The sequence below is a fragment of the Lutjanus erythropterus genome, chromosome 19, assembly GCF_056507025.1.
Source record: "Lutjanus erythropterus isolate fLutEry1 chromosome 19, fLutEry1.hap2, whole genome shotgun sequence".
NCBI classification, from domain to species: Eukaryota; Metazoa; Chordata; class Actinopteri; order Lutjaniformes; family Lutjanidae; genus Lutjanus; species Lutjanus erythropterus.
Window position 1 is genome coordinate 267,501 of NC_139335.1, and position 22,500 is coordinate 290,000.

At 40.7% G+C, this 22,500-nt stretch overlaps 4 protein-coding genes across 8 annotated transcripts in view; 3 read left to right on the forward strand and 1 right to left on the reverse strand.

Moving 5' to 3' along the window:
* arhgap27l (Rho GTPase activating protein 27, like) overlaps positions 1-13,633 on the forward strand; it is a 35,398-nt gene extending 21,765 nt beyond the window's left edge. For 2 of the 4 annotated variants that reach the window (XM_084743449.1, XM_084743450.1), the window contains 15 exons: positions 87-164; positions 258-344; positions 553-633; positions 726-791; positions 3,409-3,476; positions 3,634-3,721; positions 4,225-4,326; positions 4,446-4,544; positions 4,675-4,747; positions 5,515-5,634; positions 6,462-6,560; positions 6,689-6,766; positions 8,040-8,174; positions 9,655-9,760; positions 9,941-13,633. In XM_084743449.1, coding sequence (XP_084599575.1) covers positions 87-164; positions 258-344; positions 553-633; positions 726-791; positions 3,409-3,476; positions 3,634-3,721; positions 4,225-4,326; positions 4,446-4,544; positions 4,675-4,747; positions 5,515-5,634; positions 6,462-6,560; positions 6,689-6,766; positions 8,040-8,174; positions 9,655-9,760; positions 9,941-10,118 — 1,458 coding nt within the window. In that variant the 3' untranslated portion in view covers positions 10,119-13,633. The remainder of the gene's footprint in view (positions 1-86; positions 165-257; positions 345-552; positions 634-725; positions 792-3,408; positions 3,477-3,633; positions 3,722-4,224; positions 4,327-4,445; positions 4,545-4,674; positions 4,748-5,514; positions 5,635-6,461; positions 6,561-6,688; positions 6,767-8,039; positions 8,175-9,654; positions 9,761-9,940) is intronic. The other 2 variants (XM_084743452.1, XM_084743451.1) reach the window with 2 other exon arrangements.
* Positions 13,634-14,602: 969 nt separating this feature from the next.
* Positions 14,603-17,676, reverse strand: LOC146308906 (uncharacterized). Its single transcript, XM_084743453.1, has 5 exons — positions 17,560-17,676; positions 17,347-17,386; positions 15,196-15,512; positions 14,841-14,861; positions 14,603-14,753 (listed from the first exon to the last, which is right to left on the reverse strand). Exons 3-5 carry the CDS (start codon positions 15,491-15,493, stop codon positions 14,740-14,742), a joined length of 333 nt encoding a protein of 110 aa, XP_084599579.1. The 5' UTR covers positions 15,494-15,512; positions 17,347-17,386; positions 17,560-17,676; the 3' UTR covers positions 14,603-14,739.
* Positions 17,677-18,106: 430 nt separating this feature from the next.
* dnaaf19 (dynein axonemal assembly factor 19) lies at positions 18,107-20,944 on the forward strand. The gene is made up of 3 exons (XM_084744394.1): positions 18,107-18,491; positions 19,776-19,927; positions 20,511-20,944. Exons 2-3 carry the CDS (start codon positions 19,779-19,781, stop codon positions 20,611-20,613), a joined length of 252 nt encoding a protein of 83 aa, XP_084600520.1. The 5' UTR covers positions 18,107-18,491; positions 19,776-19,778; the 3' UTR covers positions 20,614-20,944.
* Positions 20,945-22,257: 1,313 nt separating this feature from the next.
* The window catches only part of abi3a (ABI family, member 3a), a 13,607-nt gene continuing 13,364 nt past the window's right edge, over positions 22,258-22,500 (forward strand). The window contains exon 1 of one of the 2 annotated variants that reach the window (XM_084744751.1): positions 22,258-22,403. The gene's annotated coding sequence lies outside the window, so the exon portion shown is untranslated. The remainder of the gene's footprint in view (positions 22,404-22,500) is intronic. The other variant, XM_084744752.1, reaches the window with a different exon arrangement.

The window sequence follows — 22,500 nt, forward strand, 5'->3', positions numbered from 1 at the left end:
ACACACACACACACACACACAGGCTGAAGATCTAGATCTAGACTTTCGATGTGAATCTCTCATTTGTCCCTGGTTCTTTTTCCCAGAATCCTCAGCAGCACATGATTCCCAGAGCTCATCTGGATCTGAAAGATGGAAACGGCGCCCAGTGGAGGCTGCAGGAGGTGATCAATCAATAGATCAGTTTCTTAGTGAGTCAGACAGTTTACACGCCTGAGTTTTTGTTAATTCATCAACTGAGTCATTGGTTGTTCCAGCTCCCCCAGAGGATGATGGGAAATGGAGTTTCTGAGGAGGGAACAACACTGCAGGTCAGGAACTGGAGACACAGCGTGGCCGAAGACGTGAGTCAAACAAATATATCGACTGTGTGAACGAGATCAGTTCTGCAAAACATGTTAAGATTTGATGACTTGTGTGAACAGCGTGATCATTTCTGTGATGTAATCACGTGGTCAAACAGGACGATGACTTGTGTGAACAAGAGGACAACAAACAAGATGAAACAACTATCATCTTCTGCTTTTCAACATCCGTCTTTGTGTGTTACAGACGTTTGCTCCCAGCCACAGGAGGAACGTCTCCGACTTCACTGAGGCGTCAAACAGAAGACACTCCCCCGACAGTCCACAGGTAGACACACACTCACCTGTCTCACTGTCTCACTCAGATCCGTTTCACTCCACTCATTCATTGTTGATGTCATCCTGTTCCCCCTCATCGAGCTCTCTGATAGGATCAGGCTGAAGAGGAATCTGTCTGATCGGAGCACAGGCTCCCAACAGCTGCACGTAGGTCCTGTGCCCTGATTGGCTGCTGAAGTCGCCGGGTGTCGGGTTGTTGGGTTGTCTCTGTCACAAATTAGTGATTGTGTCAGATCACCTGTAGTTGCCATGGGAACCAGATTTTACTAACTCTAATTCTAACACACAGAGGCTCCAACTAATATTTCATTTCATTTCTAAAACACAAACTCGTTATCTGAAGGGAACTTTCTGGGCGGTTCAGACAGACGGCGCCCCCTGCTGTGCTCCATCTGTCACATCACGATGTTTCCAAACATTATTAAAGATTATTCCTGAAGGTCAGTGTCCAACACAGTATTTATACTGTTGTTATTATCTTGAAATGTCCGGATGTGGATGTAATGATCAGTGTAGCCTGTAGGGGGCGCTGGCAGGACCTCACTGTGAATATTACCCAGAAAGTTTCCCATCGTTTCTCTACTAACCCTCCTAATCATAAAGGTCTGATCAGGTTCTGTAGGATCTAACGGCTCTGCAGGGATCATATCTTTATCTGTAGAACATTCTTCACTTCAGTTTCACACAAGGCAACAAACGAAACTCATCTATAAAATCAGTTCTAGAATCTCATCAAATGGGAAACGTTTAGGTTTCAAAGACACAAAGTGGATCAGAAATAACACCTTAAACTGCAGTTCAGGTAACAACAAATGATACTGACTCACGTTAGGTCTGACTGCCAGCCGTCCTTTGGCCCTTTTCCAACAGATTAGCTCTGGTTCTCGAACTGGTTCCATTCAGGATTATTGGAACGTTGGTGCTATGTAGCAAACCAACCCGTGTTTCCACCAGTTTGTCACTGAACTACTGTAACTGAGGATCATCATCAACAGAGGGCGCTGCACAGCAACCTGTAGGATATGATACACCCTTCTTGGTTCCCAAGGACAACCAGCCAATTATTTTGGCCCTACTGGGAACCAACTTTTTGGGTTCTGAACTAATTTATATTTGATGGTAAAGCTCCGAATGGTTTGAAATTCTGTGCACAAGCTGGAACGGGGCCTGATCCACGTCGGTGACAAAGATCTGTCCTTGATGAGTATCACAGGGAGGTTTAGAAAGTTCTTTGGCACCTTGAGGAGTTTTAGGTGTCTTTATTGATGTTCTGCAAGTCCTTGATGAAGTGCTGAGGGTCTTTTCTCATTCTAAGTTCCTGGGAAAAGACTTTAGTGGTCCTTTGGGATCTGCTAGTGGTCTTTGACAAGATTTTAATTGTCCTTAAGAGTCATTGTGGAGGTTCTAAAGGTCTATGTGGAACATCTACAGGTCCTTGGGAATCTTAGATGTGATATTTTAGGAAGTTTAAGAGACCCTGATGATGTTCTAGAGGTTCCTGAGGAGATTCTAAGGTCATTGAGGAGGTTCTAGCAGGTGCTTTAAGGTTCAGTTTGTAGGACTTCATGGAATCTAGTGGTGAGTTTGCAAACTGCAACTAACTGATTCCCACTCGCCTCACCATCATGTAGGAGAACCAACAGTGAAACAAAGTCTGAATCTAGAGTCAGTGTTTGGTTTGTCTGTGCTGGGCTCCTGTAGAAACATGGTGGTTCAAGATGGCAGCCTCCATGAAGAGGAGCTGCTCTGTCTGTAGAAATAAAGGTTCATTCTGAAGTAATGAACAAACAATTCTTATCGTCAGCTGATTAGACACTAAAGAAAACATACAGATCAATAATGTATTACATTAATTAATCTGACACTGTGTTTGGATATGTTTGGGTTCCTCCCAGCTTGCAAAATGCGGTTCCCTAAATGTTCTGGGAACCTTTGTTCTGTGGTAAAGCTGATTTGAACTTTCCTGCTTTTTGTTCTCTGGATGTTAAAAAAAAGTTGTTCCTGATGTAAAACCAATGTTTTTGTTTTGTTTCCAAAATGTTCTGAGAAGGATGGTTGAACGTTCCAGGAAACTTTGACGTTTCCCTGTAACGTTCCCGAGATGTTTTCCTGCTTGAAAACAACATTAGTGATGTGTGTGCAGAATGTTCTGGGAAGGTTAGTTGAATGTTAGTTTAACATTTCCTTTTGTGGGAGTTTTGTCGTGGTTACGTTCCCAGAATGTTACAGCGTTCTATAAAGTTAATGTAAAGGTTACAGTCGTGGAACGTTCTGTACGTTTGTGAAACATTCTTAGAATGCTGTGGGAGGGTTAGTGGATAGAAACCTGTGAGGAACATTATGAGAACGTCACTGAGGAAGATCCAGAGTTTCTTCATGAGAAACTTCTGCTTCATTCAGGACGGTTTAGGAAAAGTGTGTGTTTTTTAGAACAAAGTCAGACGTTTGCAAGACTGAATAAAACAAGGCTGAAGCTGTAAAAAAACACACACACACAGACACACACACACACACACACACACACACACACACACACACACACACACACACACACACACACACACACACACCACTCCCATGTTTAAACAGGAGTCACATTTCAAAGTGGCCCTGCAGGTTCAAAGAAACTTGAGTAGGGACTCACCTGTCTGTCTGTCTGTCTGTCTGTCTGCCTGTCTGCCTGTCTGTCTGTCTGTCTGTCTGTCTGCCTGTCTGTCTGTCTGCCTGTCTGTCTGCCTGTCTGTCTGTCTGTCTGTCTCTACAGTGCCATCTGCTGGAGAAAGCAGGAATCATCAACAAGACCAAAGTAGCCGATAACGGCAAAAAGATCAGGTCAGAGTGTAGATGTTTCTCCTGGAGTTTTGATGAAGAAGAATCATTTTATTTTTATTTCTGCAGTTTTCATTGTTCTTTTTCTGTCACTTTATTCAGTTTGTCTTTCAGTTTGTTTGTGTTCATTTGTGTTTGTTTGTTTGTTTGTTGTTGACAGGAAGAACTGGAGTCAGTCCTGGACCGTCCTCCACGGTGGGATCCTCACCTTCCACAGAGACCCCAAATCTGCTCCTACTGGGAACGCTGTGAGAACCAGTAACACACTGGAACACTGACTGGGCTGCTAACAGCTTTTATTCCAAATATATTAAATCAATATCAGATCAATGAACATCAGTATGGCTGTGATTCAGTCGTAGGCACGAGGCTGCAGATGATCACAGATAATCATTTGGTCCAACATCACGTCTTCAGTGTGATGTTGTTTTTATACGACAGAAAAACTGACAGATATCAATAATCATTAACAACAGATTAGGATTTATTTGTTTGTTTTATCATTTATCTCGATCCACCAAAACAAATGCTTCTGCAGCTGCACTGTTGCCAAGCAACACAAACATGTTCCTGCACACTAACATTAGCCTGTTAGCTACTAGCTACTGTAGGAGGAAGAACCCTGTCTTCAGCTCGCTCTTTTCAACAGACTGAATGTTCAAGTGTTTATTTTTGAGACCAATAATGGTGATGATGATGATGATGATGATGATGATGATGATGATGATGATGATGACTTCCTGTTCTTCAGAGTAAAACGTCACAGATTGTTCCAGAATACACCGTCGAGCTGAGAGGAGCCTCAGTGGCCTGGGCCTCCAAGGACAAGTCCTCCAAGAAGAACGTTCTAGAGGTATGGCATCTCTGTTACCATGGTTACAGTCTGTTCTAGAGGTTCAGTGTCTCTGTTACCATGGTTACAGTCTGTCCCTGCACTGTTGTTGACTGTGTGACTGTTGTGTTTTGGTGCAGCTGAAAACTCGTCAGGGCTGTGAGTATCTGATGCAGTATGACACCGAGAGCATCATCACTGATTGGTTCAAAGTGATCCAGGACACCATCAATCAGCTGGTAACATACACACGCACACACACACACACACACACACACACACACACACACACACACACACACACACACACACACTGTGATACGATGGTCTGATGAGAACATGATAACAGAACACATGTTGGTCTCTCAGGAACAGGATCATCTGTCAGAGGACGACGACGAAGGTGAAGAGGACAAAGAGGACAAAGACAGGAAGAGGACATGTGAGTCCACCATCTGAAACCATCTCAACTCAAAGTCTACCTGCTTTCTGACCAAATCTCATGGTCTTCATCATCAGGAGACTGAATGCTCAGAGTAAACTCAGTGTCTGTATGAAGATCATGGACGACTGTCAAAAGCTCCAGGATGAGTGAGAGAGTGGACCTTGAGTTGAGATTGTCTCATATACAGAAACATTACTGCATGCAAACACACGGTTATCAGAGTTCCTATTTACATGTATGTCAGTGAACGCAGCATGATGTGTAGTAGAAAGTTATAATAATCAAAACTCTGAGGTCAGATTTGAGGACATGCTTTATAAATAAAGTTTACTTTATTTGATCAGAGGAGACAGACGTCCTCTCAGTCTTTATTGCAGTAGAAGTACAGATGCTCAAGTAAAAGTAGAAGTACTTATTCAACTTGTTTACTGCAGTAAAAGTGAAAAAGTTCAGGCTCTGAAATGTCCTCAGAGTATAAAAGTAAACAGTCGTCCTCTGAAGGACATTTCTACTGACTGTTTCTGTTTGAAGACAACTGAAGCTCCACCACAGAGTCTCTGTCTGTCTCAGATACTGATGTCTTATTCATCTTGATACGTCCGTCACGTAGGTTCTAGTGTAGCTACGTACATATTTTGTGCATATTATTTGCTGTACATGTGATTGACATGAAGGGATGATGTGACACTAGAATGAGACTGTCATGGTACTTCCTGTCATGCTCAGACCTCCGACATTCTTCTTCTTCTCCTTCTCTGTCTTAGCGACCAGGAGCTCGTCAGGGACGGCCGACTCTGAGCAGAGACGAGTTCGGACCAAACTGAGACGTTTCCTCCAGCGCAGGCCGACGCTGCAGAGCGTTAAAGAGAAAGGCTACATCCGAGGTAAACCCACATGTCTGTTTCCATGGTAACCTCACCGTCGTCAAAATAGAGACAATAAGTCCTCATCCGAGTCCAAACAGGACTGAGAGCCTGATTAAAGTCAGCTGCTCAGACGTGATCAGGACAGTAAGTTAATCTGTTCATGGTACAAATACTCGTGTCTCAACAGTAAAAGTACTGATTCAAAGTAAAACAGTTCAGTAAAACGTTATCGTTCCTCCTCGCTGTCTGTTGTGTCTTTTACAGCAATTTGTCTTCTTATATTGTTTACATCATTTTCATCTTATGTCTTATGACATCTTTTACATCTTTTTATGTTTTTTATATCTTTTTCATCTTGTTACATCATCTTTTCTGCTTTTTTGTATTTTCTTCTTCTTACGTTTTTAATATTTTTACGCTTTAAGACTTAAACATTTTAAGTCTTTTTGGTTTGTTACGTTTTTTATGTTGTTGACATGTTATATCTTTTTTCTTTTTAGTCATTATGTTGTTTTCGTCGTTCTACGTCTTGTTACATCATCATACATCAGTCTTGTTCCATCTTTTACGTCTTTTTCATCTTGTATGTATGTCTTTTATGCTGTTTTTGTCCAGATGTGTCTTCTACATCTTTCTTGTTGTTCCTGTCTTGTCCCGTCTGTCCTGTCTGTTTGTCTTTTCTGTGTCTTATTGTTTCGTCCATTCAAGTTGAAATCAGTCTTGATGTTGGAAGGCGGCGCACAATGATGCAAAATAACAGTAATCAATAATTCTCACCTGTGTCGCGCTCATGATGACGTGGTTCTTTATATGAAGTGTGTGATGTTCTGAGTGAAATCTTGCAGATAACGTCTTCGGTTGTCACCTGGACACACTGTGTCACAGAGAAAACACCACTGTCCCCAAGTTTGTGGAGAAGTGTATCAGAACGGTGGAGAGGAGAGGTACACACACGACAACACACACATTTACTCCTAACAAACACACTGCAGACTGATGACTGTGTGTGTGTGTGTGTGTGTGTGTGTGTGTGTGTGTGTGTGTGTGTGTGTGTGTGTGTGTGTGTGTTCAGGTCTGGATGTGGACGGGATCTACAGAGTGAGTGGGAACCTGGCTGTGATCCAGAAACTACGACACAAAGCTGATCATGGTAACAAACTGTCTCTGTGTGTGTGTGTGTGTGTGTGCGTGTGTATGTGTGTGTCTGTGTGTGTGTGTGTGTGCGTGTGTGTGTGTGTGTGTGTGTGTATGTGTGTGTGTGTGTGTGTGTGTGTGTGTGTGTCTCTCTGTGTGTGTGTGTGTGTGTGTCTGTGTGTGTGTGTGTGTGTGTGTGTGTGTGTGTGTGTGTCTGTGTGTCTCTGTGTGTGTGTGTGTGTGTGTGTGTGTGTGTGTGTGTGTCTGTGTGTGTGTGTGTGTGTGTGTCTCTGTGTGTGTGTGTGTGTGTGTGTGTGTGTGTGTGTCTGTGTGTGTGTGTCTCTGTGTGTGTGTCTGTGTCTGTGTGTGTGTGTGTGTCTCTGTGTGTGTGTGTGTGTGTGTGTGTGTGTGTGTGTGTGTGTGTGTTGTGTCCCTCACCTCCTGTTTTCAGTGTATAAATGAGTTCACACTGTCATTTTTAGTGAATTGTACTGTGAGAACCAGGATGTTGTTCTCAAAAAGACCAAAAAGTTGAGCGTGGAACCCTCAGCGGTCACCATCTTGTTTATGGAAGAGGAGAGGCTGGGCTACTAAACCTGTGAACATGGTGGCCCAGGAGGCCAAGCAAGCAGCGAACAGTGAATTATATATTGGCACTATATTTCAGCTGGGAGATGTGTGTGTGTGTGTGTGTGTGTGTGTGTGTGTGTGTGTGTGTGTGAGTGATGAGTTCACTTCATTAGAGAAAAGTCTAAATAAAACTCACCTGTCTTGGTTCATGTTTTCACTCTTCCATCGATCAGCAGCTCTGGTTTACTTCAAATAAACCTTTAATTCACTGAGTTAGATGTGAAATATTCTGGATCTACATGCTGTTTTTTTACCTGCTGCCTCTTCGTCATAATTCATTCATCGAATGAGAGTCTGTCATGATCATGATGATGTCATGTTCTTCAGAGGCAAAATAGAAAAAACAAAACCCAAAATAGCTAAAAACACACATTTCTTGTGAGAAGCAGAGTCAGATTAGAGTCTGTGAGACATGAAAACCTTTGTCTCAGCTGTCGGTGTCATTGTCTTTTCTCTTGACTTCTGACCAACAACCTTCACAAAGTTACACAACCTAATATATAAATATATAAATATATAAATATATAAATATATAAATATATAAATATATAATACCTAATTATTAGAAAATGACAAACCTGTAAAGTGCAACTTTCTCTAAAATGTCATCATATGCAGACGATGTCTTCTTCTTTGTTGTGTCTCCGTCGTCCCTGCAGAGGAGCAGTTGGACCTGGAGGACGGTCAGTGGGAGGAGATCCACGTCGTCACCGGAGCCCTCAAACTGTTCCTGCGGGAGCTTCCTGAGCCGCTGTTCCCCTTCAGCTGCTTCGAAAAGTTCATTGCTGCCATCCGTCAGTACAAAAACCCTGCGTCACACACGGAACACACACCTCATGTCCAACACACAACACGAGACACACACACGGAACACACACCTCATGTCCAACACACAACACGAGACACACACACGGAAACCACAGCCATTAAAACCGTGTTCCAATCAAACACGTTCCACAGCATAAACATGGAACAACATATTTTGGTGACAATCACATGAAAAGACTCACAGCTGAAATACCCTTCATCAGTTCTCTATTTTCATTCAAGTCTGAAAAGACTTCTTGGAACAAGAACACAAGGAACCACCATCTGAGAATCACAAGGAACCACCCTGTGAACCAGGACTATCCACAGATCATTGGCCTGCATTCTTAGAAACTAACTAAAAGCTTGTCTGTATTGCGGAACCCTTTTGGCTCCTTGTAGAACCTTTTATAAGGTTTCCACTTAGAATCCTTTCAGAGGGTTCTACCTAGAACTCAACATAAACTGCTACATACAACTGTTTATGAAAAATATTCTTTTCCTCAAAACCCCCTATGAGAGGTTCTACAGAATACCTTTCTATGCTGTGATGGTTCCACCCAGACCCCCCTGTTATGTCTTTCCCACCAACATGGAACCAGCCATGTTCTGGTTCAAGCACCTGATTAGTAATAATAAAAAGTTGGTTCCCAGATGAAACCAAAAAATATCAGTTTTCCTTGGGAACCAAAGTGGGGGTGTCATGTTCTACAGGTTGTTCTGTATTCTGCAGCACCCTCTGTTGATGACATCATTGGTTACAGTGGTTCCTCTCAGAACTGGTGGAAACATGGCCTGGCTGACTTAACAGCACCAAGGTTCCAAGCATCTTTAACAGAACTGGTTCAAGAGACAGAGCTCAATTGATGGAAAAGGGCTCAGCTCTGGGGGTTCTATCAAGAACCTTTCCACCTTGTTGGTGCTAACAAGAATCCACCCAGGGTGTTCTACAGAGAACCTTTTTCTATTATGGTACAAAGAACCGTTGAAGAAAAAGTTCTTTAAAGATTTCAACAATCCTTAAAGAACTCTTCATTTCAGAAGGTTTTTTTTTTTTTTTTAAATGAAAGGGGTTCTTAATAGAACAATCAGTCTTACAACTTTTGGTGAACTCATCTTCAGAAGCAAATGATGCTGGGTAGAATCTCAGCCTCTTAAGAAAGAACCTTTTTGGAACCCTTATTTCTAAGAGTGTGTAGTTGTTATGAACTTAAAACAGCTGTTTGTCTGCAGAAGTGTTGTTTGGTGAAAGAACCTGTCAGTGTTTAACTCAGTTCTCTGATCCATGCAGAGGTTCCTGACTAAATCAGTTCTGTGTGTGTTTGTTCCATGCAGAGGTTCCTGACTAAAACAGTTCTGTGTGTGTTTGTTCCATGCAGAGGTTCCTGACTAAATCAGTTCTGTGTGTGTTTGTTCCATGCAGAGGTTCCTGACTAAATCAGTTCTGTGTGTGTTTGTTCCATGCAGAGGTTCCTGACTACACCCTGAGAGTCTCCTACATGACGGACTTGGTCCGTTCTCTGCCTCTGCCCAACCACAACACCATGGAGCTGCTGTTCAAACACCTGTGCAGGTGACAGCTGCTTTTATACTGATGAACAAAAAACAACATGGTTATAACAGTGTAATGGATGGTAATAAACATGTGTACTGAAAACACTTTATTCTCGTAGAACTGTGTTGGTTAATGCTGTAGTTTGTTGTGATGTCATGTGAAAGAAAACAGCTGATAATTCAGATTTTCTCTCTGCAGGGTCGTCGAGCACAAAGACTCCAACAGGATGTCAGTTCAGAGTGTCGCCATCGTGTTCGGCCCCACGTTGCTCCGCCCCCAGACTGAGTCAGCCAATATGACGATCCACATGGTGTTCCAGAGCCAGATAGTGGAACTCATGCTCAATGAGTTCCACAACATCTTCTCCCAGAGGTAGGGGGAACCTCCTCAAGGATCTCCTGGAAGCAGCCAGGAGACTTGCCAAAAACCTTCTTAAGAACCTCCTTAAACAAACATCACCTCCAAGTTCACCAGGGTGTGAACTTGAAATCTAATGAATACAAGATGCCTCTTTTCAACCACTGTGCCTTAAATAACCCAAGTAGAACTTGAGTGGAACCACCCAGAACACCTATTTGCAACTTTTTTCAAGGCAACAAACCAAATGAACAAATTTTCTCGGCACTTTAAAAAACACAAAATATCTCACTTTGAGCAAGAACTCTTCCAACACTAATTCCAGATCCTCTTGGAACATTGTAGATCTGTAGAACCAAACATCATCCCTTCACAGGGGATTAAAAATGGAACCTGAAGGTGTCACCAAAATTAACCTTCTAGAAGTCAAGTGGAACCATGTAGAACCTCGGACTGATTGTGAAACTTTAAACTTGTTCCAGCAAGTTCTAGAATCCCCCGGAACCTTGTAGATCTCTGGACCCGAACTCATGTGCTCTTATTGTTTTTACCATGTTTGGTCATTAAAGGCTCTAAACAACACCCTTCTCCAACTCTAAATGATCCAGGTAGAACTTGGGTGGAACTGTATTGAACCCTGGACTGATGCTGAAACTTAAATGCGCAGCTTCACTGCTTTTTCAGGATAACAGACCAAATGAAACTTACTGAGCACCGAACTTATCACAGACAGAACAGTTCCAGCGACTTCCAGTCGTCTTTTAGGGGCTTTTTATTTTTTTTAATAACCCTGGACTGTTTCTGAAACCAGAAACTTCACTTTGCTTTCAAAGCACCAGACCAAACAAAACTTGCACCTGCTTTTCACCAAAATAAAACCATAAACCCAACATCTGACTTTGAGGTTCCAGATCATGTAGGAACCTTGTAGAACACCAAGCCTTAAATAACCTAAACGTGGAACCACCTAAAACCTTGGACGGATTCTGAGATGAGAAATTTTTGCATTTAGAGACGTGATGACCTGGAACAATACAACATACCAACAATTTTCAAACAGTGTCCTGCTTGACTAGAACCTCTAAAACACATAAATATGTCTAGAACCTTAAGAAGTGTAGACCTCTGTGACCATCCATCAACAGAGATTCTGTTTTTCTGTTCTTATGTGAGAGTTCCAGATATTCAGGTGTCCAGAGTTCTCCCAGGAACTAATGAACAGAACTCATCCCCAAGACAAACCTCCTCTGAACCGAAATCCTTCAACAACAGGAACATTTAGTTCTCACTCATCCTGAACCAGAACAGCCTGTGGAAACATGATTTTGATTAACTCAAACTCTGCTGGAGAACACAAATCATTTTTTACTCACACGTGACAGATTGTTCACATTCAGACAAAGACATGCTGAAGAATTCAACAGAACGAGCTCAAGAACAAACAAAGATCTCCAAATACTCTGAAAATGTAAAAACTTTTGAGTTGGGTCGGGTTCCAGTTCCACCAGTCCTTTTATAAAGGTTCAACTTTGAACCTTTTCAGAGGGTTCTGCCCAGAACTCAGCATAAAAAGGCTATCTATCATAGGTTTCACCAAGAACCCCCTATGAGAGATTCTAAAGAGAACCACTCTATGTTGTAATGGTTCCACCCAGAACCCTCTCTGGGTGGAACCCCTCTCGCTCTAACAAGAACTCACCAAGGGGGTTCTACCCAGAGCCTTTTTACATTGCAAAAGTTCTTTCTAGAGCCCACCAACAGGGTTCTATAGAGAAATTTTTTAATATTCCAATGTTTTACTCTAGAACACAGTCATGGGGTTCTACAGACAATCGTTTTATATTATGGTGGAAAAAAAAAAAACTCAACAAAAGAATTCTTCAAGGAGGTCTCTTTCTTCTAAAATGGTTCTTCAGAACCAAAAGGCTCTGGGTAGAACATTAGCCCTTCACTAGAAACTCTTTTGGAAAGAACCCTTGGAATGAACCCTCGTGGTTCATCAAGGGTTCTTTGTAAAACTAAGGGTTCCATTAAAAACCCTTCTTGGGGCTGCTCCCGTAGCTCAGTTGGTAGAGCGTTAACCCCAGGTACTGAGGCTGTTGGTTCTCTGCAGCGGTCGCTGGTTCGATTCCCGCCTGGGGCCCATTTGCTGCACGTCATTCCGCCTCTCTCTGTCCCCTTCCTGTCATATCCTCAGCTGTCCCTATCAAAATAAAGGCAAAGGCCTAAAAATCATCTTAAAAAACAACAACAAATTCTTTTTGGAAGAAAGTTCTTCAAGGATTGTTGACATCCTTGAAGAACTATTTCATCAAGGGTTTAAGAAGGGTTCTTTGTACCCTAATATAAATGGTTCTTGGGTTGTGTTCTAGAACCATTACACCATAGAAGGGTTCTCTGTCTTGAGTGAAACCTTTCATGGATAGTTGTTGGTATAACCCTTTCTGTTGGGTTCTTAGTAGAACCCTCTGAATGGGTTTCAAGTGGAACCTTAACTGTGTTAGACAAACTTAACCTTTTTCTGTTTCAAAATAAAAGTCCTGTGGTGTTTATAGTGGAAGAAATTCACTATTAACAAGTGTTTTATTGTGAAAGATTTACAGGAAGTTGTTGGTGTACTCACAGGATTCATGGGTTCTGTTTATGTTCCACTCAGGAGTGGCCCCTAGTGGTAAACAGTCAGTATTACTGGTCCTGTCTGGTTTTTGGCTCATTATGAAACTGGTTTGAAAGGTTTGAAATCGTCCCAAACTGGTCAGGTTGTTCCGACGAGTCTCACAGTGTCGATCTATAAAGACCTTCTTATTTATGTCTGTGTTCACTGACTGGACTCCCAGTAACAGCTGTTCTGTTCCCAGTATCACCCAGTATGACATTCCAATCCTGACACTGGAAAATTTGCACAGAAAAGTAATTTACCAAGTATACGTTCTATTCAAGTTTGAAAAGAACAAGACCTTCGTTGTATTAAACACTGGATAACTAGTTTTGTTTTTGAGTGTCGTCACAGGATATGACATCAGAATTCAGCTCAGAGGTTTGAGAAATGATCAAAATGTTTTGTGCTAAGCTTCAGAACAGAGACGGTTTAAAGTAGATGAGGTTTAATAGAAAGTTCAGAGGACCCAGGACGTTTCCACCGCGGGACGTTTCCACCGCGGGACGTTTCCACCGCGGGACGTTTCCCCGCGGGACGTTTCCACCGCGGGACGTTTCCACCGCGGGACGTTTCCCCGCGGGACGTTTCCCCGCGGGACTCCACCGATTATTAAGGACAGAAAACGAGAGGATTTACAGAAATGTTAAATGTTTTTTTAAAGGAATGAATTTTACAGGAACGTTGTTGTTGTTGTTGTTGTTGTTGTTGTTGTTGTTGTCCTGCTGTAACGATCATCTGTACAATGCTGTACGTTTTTATAGTATTGATTTTATATGTATTACAGATATAGAACAAAGATGGAAGATTAACAGCTTCAACTCTGTACATAAGAGGGTATTTTACTGACCTTTAATAAAAATAAAACTCCTCTCTGAGTTATTCATACAAACTGAGAGCAGCTGGTCACGTCTCATCTGTCTCTTTATGCATCTACAGTCAAAAAACTCAAAGTTCAAAACTTGTATAAATCCAGTTTATTACCTGATGAATTCACACCGATATTGAAATCATAACAGCTGAAGCTCCATTAGTTAGAAATAAACACAGGTGGGATCAGTTCACACATTCTTTACTCAGGTCAAAGGTCCAGACTTCCTGTTTCATCCTCTGTCTTTTCTATTGTTTTTGTTCTTTAACTTTCATTCTGTTGCATCTTTTACATAATTTTCTTGTTTTGTTACTACAAAGTACAGATATTTGTGTTCATATGTATGGAGTAAAACTCAAGTCATCAGAAAAATAAGTGCTCAAGTAAAGTACAGATACCTGAAAACTCTGCAGTAATGTAGTATTTGTATTTTGTTTCTTCCAACCTCTGAAAGGAAATATTGCAAATACGACGTCTGAGAACAAGTTGAAGGAGATATAGATGGGAAGAAAAGGGCTGAAATCTTTACATGTGATTTTAAAAAAAGGAAAACTCCTGTAAGACTCTACCTGTTAACTGAATATAAGTTTTAAAAAGTTCACATTTAAGTGTCTCTGAGCAGAAACCTGGAGAAATGGTCATTTTGAAACAGTTTCTCATGAATGTGTGACCATGGTAACAGCAGATACTGAACATCAAATCCATCAAATATCAGTGAAATGTTTTCAGTGTCACTGACTAAGAAGATCAGATGTTCTAAGATGTTCTAAGATGTTCTTACACAGGGAACAAAGAAACAAAGAAGAAGCTGTGATCCAGACTAAAGAACACAATCCAAACCCTGCACAGATGTTATTTCTGCACTTGTTCTACCTCTGTTCAACACTAGTGAACAGAGGTAGAACCTGGTCCACTGGTTGTGGACCAGGTTCTACCTCTGTTCACTACTGTTGTAAATAAAGTTTTCAAATCTTTAGACGTCTGAAAACTTCATGCAGAAAAATAGAAGCAGTAAAAAAACAAACGAGAACAAAAAGAGGTGTGAGTTATGACGTCTGCAGATGTTTGTCCTCCACACCGGTGTGTGGTGATGTGGTTACCATGGCAACACCATCAACGCATGTTCACTAAAAGGAAGAAAAACAGAGAAATAAGGTTTAAACCATGTTTTCAGATATTCTGGGATCATTTTTAAAGTGTCACTGAAGTCTTACCATCGTTAAACTGGAGGGGACCTGAGGAGGGACAAGAGGACAGGACGTTAGAGGACATTTCACAGAGAACAAATACTTAGTTACAGTACTTCAGTAGAGTTTTCGGGTATCTGTACTTTACTTAATTTATTTTTCTGAACACAAATATCTGAATTTTCTCCTCCTCACATTTTCTAACATAGAAAAGACGATTGGTGGATCCATCAGAGGACGTCACACAGGACAGACGGGACGAGAGAAGAACAACAAAAAAAAGATGTAACAAGACAAAAACAACGTAAAGACACATAACAGGATAAAAGAACATCAAGAAACAACATTAAAGTATTTGTACTCTGAGTATTTGTACTTGTACCTGCAGTAGTTTGGTGCTGTGACAGACTCTCCATCACGTCGTGTCTGCCGACCTTCTCCAACACGTCCTTGGTGACCTGCAGCGGCTGGTGGCTGTACGTCTGGACGATCAGGTCCACCGTTTGGCGTCTGTTGGCGTTCTCCAGGTCACATGGTGAGATCTCCAGCTTACCTCCATCTTTACTCAGGGCCTTCTGGACTTTGGAGCCGTACTCCTGCAGGTAGTACTTGAAGTCTTCGAACTCTTCAGCCTTCAGCTTCTTCAGCTCTTTCAGGAGAACCTCTTTGACTGTGTCCATCACGGCGTCCTGTCCAACACTGAGACAGACAGTTCAGAGGGACAAACACGAGGACGGTGGGTCATCGACAGGAGAAACAGGCTGGAAGCTTCTTTTTTACGACCCTGATGGAGGCTAGTCGAGGTCGCTGAGGTCAAATAATATTCGTACGGCAGCCATCTTGAATTGATCCATGCGAATGTCAAAAACCCCACAAATTTCCATCAGTCCTGAGACAGACAGAACGCAAAGACAAAACCTTTCATACAAAACTGAGGCCAGGAATCAAAAGTTAAGGTCAGTGACGCGGTAAGATTTCTTTTCACTCGTTATCTGAGACAAATTTTAGGCCCGAAACATGTCAGCATCGTTATTTTGTTGAATCAAAGAGTTTTAAAATAAACAGTTTTACCGACCTATAATCTTTAGTTTCCTCTTTAGATAAAACTGAATCTTGGGAGTTTTAGAAACCACACAAATAAATCATATTTTGAAAATAGTTGTCAGTGAACCCTGATCCTGACTTATGTTTTATGCTTAAAAAAATAAATTAAACATTATCTCAACAAAACATTATTAGTTGGTAAAACTTTTTTAAAAGTCAAATCTGTTGAACTAGAGTTGCCTTGAAAATGTGAATTTTCTCAACTTTTTCATTTTTCCAGTGTCTCAACTTGTTTTAATGATAATTTTAACTTCATTCAAGCTGTGATAACCTGCAACTTCTTAATTAATTAATTAATATTGCCAAATGAAACTAGTTCATTCTCACACCGTTTGAAAGGTTTTTACACGGATTTAAATGAAGAACGTGGAAAGAACAGAACATAGAATAAAAGTGAGAGAATGGAAGGAAGACACACTGGAAAAATGAAAACGTTTCAAGTTTCAAGGCTGCAATAGATTTTTGAGTTTTGAATTCAAATTCTTAGGTTCTGAAAAACTTTTATGAACTACTTATGTTTTGTTAAAATAATATATTTTTCTTGTTTAGATAAACTTAAAGCTTTGAATTTTAGAACCACAAAACAATGTACTTAAAAAAAAACTGAGTAAAGTGACAGTAAATTTAACATCATTTATCATTTAAAACTATTTAATTTTTCAGGCACTGTGACCAGTTCACTTTTTTTTTTTTTTAGTTTCTAAAACTTAAAGTTTATCTAAAGAAGAAAAGTAAATGATCTCAACTAAAGATTACAGGTCAGCAAAACTTTTTAAAGTTTAGTCTAAAACTGAAAAGTTTCATTTGAGCCCAGAACTAAAAAATCTATGGCAGAAATTTGAAGTTGTCTTAACTGTGTTGTTCTTACAGTGTAGAGAACGTGGAACGACAGTCCCATTATTCTTTGATCAGTTTCTCTGTGTTCTGAAACTTTAGCTAATCAGAAAGAAAAATCTCAATCAGAAACAACTTATTTAAGATGGATTTCATTTCATATTTTCAGTTTTTTTCAAACGTGGTTCTATGAGAAGGGTTCTTAAAGGATCCTTCAGTCTTAAAACAAACCTTTAACAAACTTTCTTCAAAAAAGGGTTCTTCAGGAAGAACCTTTGTGGAACTGTTGTTTCTAAGATCGTATGTCAGTTGTTTCTTTGGGAACGTATCAACTTTTCGATTGAATGTCTGAGAGAGAAAAACATTTTTTCTTTCATGTTTCAGTTTGTGATAATCAGAGGAGATGAGGAACAGGTCGGTTCTGTCTGAACGTCGACACACCAGGAAATATTTCATCCAACAGAGACTGAAGGACTGAAGGTTCTCTGCTGAAACTAAACACAACATACGGATCATTCAATTCACAGTAGATCAGGATAAAATATAAACTCTGTGTTTCAGGCTCAAAGTAAAACTAAGAGTTAAGTTTACTCACCTTTTTCACCAGTGGAATCAACTGGTCAGTTTTTACAGTGCTGTAAAGTACAAATGTGAGTTTTAATCCTGGATCAGATAACAGAGCTCTTAACTTAACTCTTCATCTCCAACAGTTAAATCCTCGAGTTACTGCAGAAATCATCCAATCAAACTGAAATCATTTACTTTCTATGATTACAGATTAAAACATGTTTCAGTTTCCTTCACTCACCGACTCTCAGCCGTCCTGTTCGTCGCCTCGTCTCCTAATCTGATCTGCACTTTAATTTAGTCTTCATGTACCTGGATCACCTCCAGGCTCCGCCCACTCTCCCCTCTCTGGAAAAACATCCTGATTCCACCTGAGGTCACGTGACCAAATCTCACTTTTATCTCACCTGTCAGTCTTTGAAGCTGTGATGTAGCACAGAAAGAAGTGAAAGGAATGATGCATACTGAGCTGATTTATTATTTTTATTATTATCATCATCATCATTATTATTATTATTATTAATATTATTATTATTATTATTATTATTATTATTATTATTATTATTATTATTACATGAAAGCATTAAGTTTAATATACTAATTCAAAGTATTCATGATGTAGAATAATAATAACTTTATTTTGGTGGGTAGTTTAATCTGTAATCATACAACATTTAATGTATATTTTAAACTGTAAAGTTACTAAAGCTGTCAAGTATATATAGTGTAATAAAGTAAAGTAACATAAACGGAAATACTCATGATAAATTACTTTTAAGCCTCCTGAACTGTCAGAATAAATCACTACCTGAATACTGAAAAGGCGCTGTGGATCAGCGCACGGCGCAGGCGCAGTCCGGCAGCCCGTGGCCGTGTCAGGAAGGAAAACTCTCGCGAGAGTTATCGATGTAAGTCAAAGTATGACGTGTGTGTGACTCTGACCAGGTGTTTCTGTCGCTGCAGCTCCTCCAGTGCGACGCTCGTATCATAAAACATCAGCAGTTTTTACAACGACAACAATGACGAAACAAGGTGCACAAATCTCGCGAGGGTTTGACACAGTCCAGACCGCAGCGCGTCGTCATGGAGACGGTTTGTTGTTTGTGAAGCAAAAGGAGAAAAGACTCCTGAACACGGAGAGAGTGGGGTCACGAGGAAGAGAAGCTGCTGCAGGTGAGATGTTTCACCTGCCTGTTAGCTAGCTGCTGTTAGCCTGGGAGCTAACGTTCAACAACAGCAGCTTTAGCTCTGTGAGGTTAGCCTGGGAGCTAACGTTAGCCGCAGAGCTGTGTTCAATGACACGACGCTCTGACAGAAACCAGCAGGCGGTCTGTTCATTCACTGCTAATGCTAATCAATACGTCTGTTACTGTTAGCATGTTAGCTTAATGAAGGCCAGCTGTTAGCCGCTGAGCTGCGTTCAATGACAACACGTTTGTTCATGTTTTAAATCGGCAGCGGAGGGAGAAGTACTTCAATAAAAGTAGTGCAGTAAAAGTTACAGTGTTTACCTGGAGTAGAAGTAGGGGGGAGTGGGGACGGTTGTAACTTTTTAACATTTGCCTCAGTTCCTCAGAGGAGATCAGGACATGACTCACCAGATCTTTATATGTTGACAGTAAGCCTGTCTGCTAATTACCCATTCCATTCAATGATAATTACAGGTGACATATTGTTCATAATATGTATTTGAATGGAAGAAGTCAGATGTTGCAACTGACCCCAGTCCTGGGTACTAAAATTACATTAAATTTCACTAATTAAGTTATGCTTTTTGTTTTCAGTAAGCCAGTATGATAATATTATACAATACTAAAATATTATCTACCTGTCTGTCTATTTATTTATTTATTTATTTATTTATTTATTTATTTATTTATTTATCTATCAGGTAATATAATATAATTTATTTTCCTAGTAATATTATAGTATAATTTTACTTCTTTGGTGATTTTTAAAATATTTTGTATTTATCCAATACTTTTAGAGCACTACTTACTGATTTAATAATATGAACATTTTGTTAATTATTATTTATCAAGTAATATTATAGTCTTATTTACTTATTTAGTAATATTAACATATATATTTTTCCCAGGGATCCTTGACTGCTTTCCAGGACCTGTTTTATATGTCCATGTCAGGGGTCCTTGAAAGATTCAAAGGCTCCTTGAAACGAAGCCTCAGTGCTCAGAGGTGCTTAAAGGGAATCCTTGAAGGACCTCCAAGAATCTGTCATATTTGATAACATTCCAGGATATTTTATGATTTATGAATTCCAGGATATTTTAGTAAAGTCCTGGAGTCTTTGAAGACATTGCACGGGCCCTTGAATGATTTCCAGGACACTGTAGAAGTTGCATGTGGTCCTTCAGTACATTCCAATGGTCCTTTAAAACATTAGAAGATGAATTATTAAAGTCTGAGCCAATTAAGTTTTAACTGTACCTTCATCAGGTGATGGCGAGGTCACAGCGTGATGTCATCGACTTCTCCGCATTGGAGAGAGAGCTGCAAGGGGCAATCGAGTCAGAGCAGCGATACGAGAGAGAGAACGAGGCGAAGCTGAGAGCCATCAGCCAGAGAGTGTCATCCTACAGCCAGTTCAGGTAACTCCAGGGTCCTGGAAACACCTCCAGGAAGCTTCAAACAGGCCAGAGGATTAATCAAGGGTCCTGGAAATTTTTCCAGGAGGCTTGAAACAGATCAGGGGTCTTATCAAGGGTCCTAGAAACACTTCCAGGACGCTTGAAGCAGGTCAGGGGTTATCTCACACTTTTCATATGTCATCACCTAGAGGGCATTCCAGGACTCCTTGAAGGGTCTCCAGGATGTTTTAGACGATTAGATAGATAGGACACTTTCAGAACAGACAGTATAGAGTTCCAGAACACCTTACAGACTAAATTGACTTTTTCAATACATTCAAGGGGACCTTGAAAGGTTCACAGAATGCTTCAAAAGGTTTCTTGGATCCTTGAAAACATTCCAGGGATACTTAAATGAATTCCAGGATACCCTATAAGAATCCTTGGACTGTTTAGGATGTTGCAGGGGTCCTTGAATGATTTCCACAACACTTTAGAAGAGTCCTGGTCATCTTTAAAGACACTGGATGAATTCCAGGATATTTGAGAAGACTCCTTGACTGAGTTCCAGGCCCTGTCTTACCTGTGTGTGTCTGTCTGTCAGAGACTTGGTCCTGTCATGTCACCTGAAGCCCCTGGAGAAGAAAGACAGAGACGGAGCTCCACGGAGACAACCCTGGAACCCTGTCGCCCCGAGCAACCAGTGATGTCTGGTTGCCCCGGACAACGAGGAGCACGTTTGAACTTTTTTTAGCTGTGACTTTAATGAAACCTTTGTATCTTCAGCAGAGGAACTATGTGATAAACCTTTTCTCAGATGTTGAAAATTGTTTTTAATGTGTTTGTTTCAGCTCAGCAGTGACAGAATTTTACTGATCGATCAGTTTGATCAGCAGGTTTAAAGAGATTTGGGTTCTGTCCCTCTGATTCAGCAGCAGGTTTCATGTCTGTTTATTGGTCATCAATAATTTTATCAGTAACAGATGTTTGTTCTCTTTGTTTTGTCAAATTGTTTCTGAAGTCAACAATAAAATTTTCTGAATGTCAACTTTCTGACTTTTCTGTAGATTTTCTTCTAAAATCAGGAAGTATAAATGGCTCCGCCCCCGAGTCTCCGTCAGTAGTTTATTGATAAGTCATGTGACAGGAGTCACCTGTTAGTGACAAGAAAAATCCACATAAAATCTATAAATAGTCGTCGTTTTTGTCTCATTACGTCTTTAACATTTTTTAAATCAGGTTGAAATCAGTCTTGATGTTTGAAGGCGCCGCACAATGATGCAAAATAACAACAATCAATAATCAATAATTCACCTCAGAGTCATTCAAACTAAAGAAACGAGTCTGTTTATAAAATGTGAGGAGCAGAAAGTTGAGATGTTTGAGTTCAGATGTCAGGTGTCTGTTCAGTTTTCAGAGTGACTCTGGGTTCAGATGTGAAACAGGAAGTGGTTTGAGCTGAGCAGGTTCACACACAGATGAGCAAACACAGACAGGAAGTCTCACTCTGATCTTATTTATAGAGACTAAAACTCCTCACAGTCCTGTTCACAGCCTGTTTCGGTCCTACTGAGGTCCTGGAGTCCATTGAGAGGTTTCAGGGGTCATTCAAGGACTTCCAGGCTCCTCTAGAGGCCTCCACTGATACATGAAGGGGTCCTTGAAACGTATAATAGCATCCTTTTGTCCTCTGAAGGACTCAAGGATCAGTGACCTGTGGAATCTTATATATCTCCAAACCATTCCAGAACTCTGTATAATAGGTTTAGATATTTCAGATTCCAGAGGTCCTTGAACGTTTCCAGGATGCTTGTGTGGATTTCCAATGTTCTTCAAGGACTCAGTGGTCTTTGAAAGGCTCACAGGAGTCCTTGAAATGGCCTTTCCAAAGAAGAGTTTTCAGGACTTTTCTGAGGACTCTGCTGGTTCCTTGAAGGATACAAGCCCTTGGAAGATTCCAGGATTCATTGAAATATGTCCTGAGTGGTCTTTCAGTCTTTTAAGAAATACCAAAGGTCCTTACAGGGAATCCTTGATGGAGTTTTAAAATGCTGTATAGGTTTTATTATTGTTTGTCAGTGTAGCCAACCTCAGTGGTCGTTATGTAATCAGTTAAAGACGCATCACGGCTGTTTATAAGCTGTTGTTTGAGTCCAGGAAACGGTTTCAGTATTTCTGAGGAGTGAGACCTCTTAATATGCAGAGAGGATCTTTGGGTTCAGTTCGCTGGAGAGAAAAAAAAAACTTAAACTGCAGGTTGATGTTTGACGAGAATCAGAAGTGAGACAGACAGACAGGAGGACAGACAGGAGGACAGACAGGAGGACAGACAGAGAGACAGGAAGAGAGACAGACAGGAGGACAGACAGAGAGACAGACAGGAGGACAGACAGAGAGACAGGCAGGAGGACAGACAGGTGGACCATCAGAGCTTCAACTGGTTCAAACTTGAACTTTTCCTGCAGTTCTATTCATTTTTTCTTCTCTGCAGCTTCTGGTGAGTTTAGCTGTTTTTTCTGTTCCGATCTCATCACTTCTTCTTCTTCTTCTTCTTCTTCTTCTTCTTCTTCTTCTTCTTCTTCTTCTTCTTCTTC

Excerpts from the sequence above, each read along its gene's own strand:
- LOC146308906 (XM_084743453.1), bottom strand. The coding sequence starts at position 15,493 with ATGGACACAGTCAAAGAGGTTCTCCTGAAAGAGCTGAAGAAGCTGAAG. Across the intron at positions 14,862-15,195 it reads ACAGCACCAAACTACTGCAG|GTCCCCTCCAGTTTAACGAT; the intron begins GTACAAGTACAA and ends GTCCCTCCTCAG.
- dnaaf19 (XM_084744394.1), top strand. The coding sequence starts at position 19,779 with ATGGCGAGGTCACAGCGTGATGTCATCGACTTCTCCGCATTGGAGAGA. Across the intron at positions 19,928-20,510 it reads TCATCCTACAGCCAGTTCAG|AGACTTGGTCCTGTCATGTC; the intron begins GTAACTCCAGGG and ends TCTGTCTGTCAG.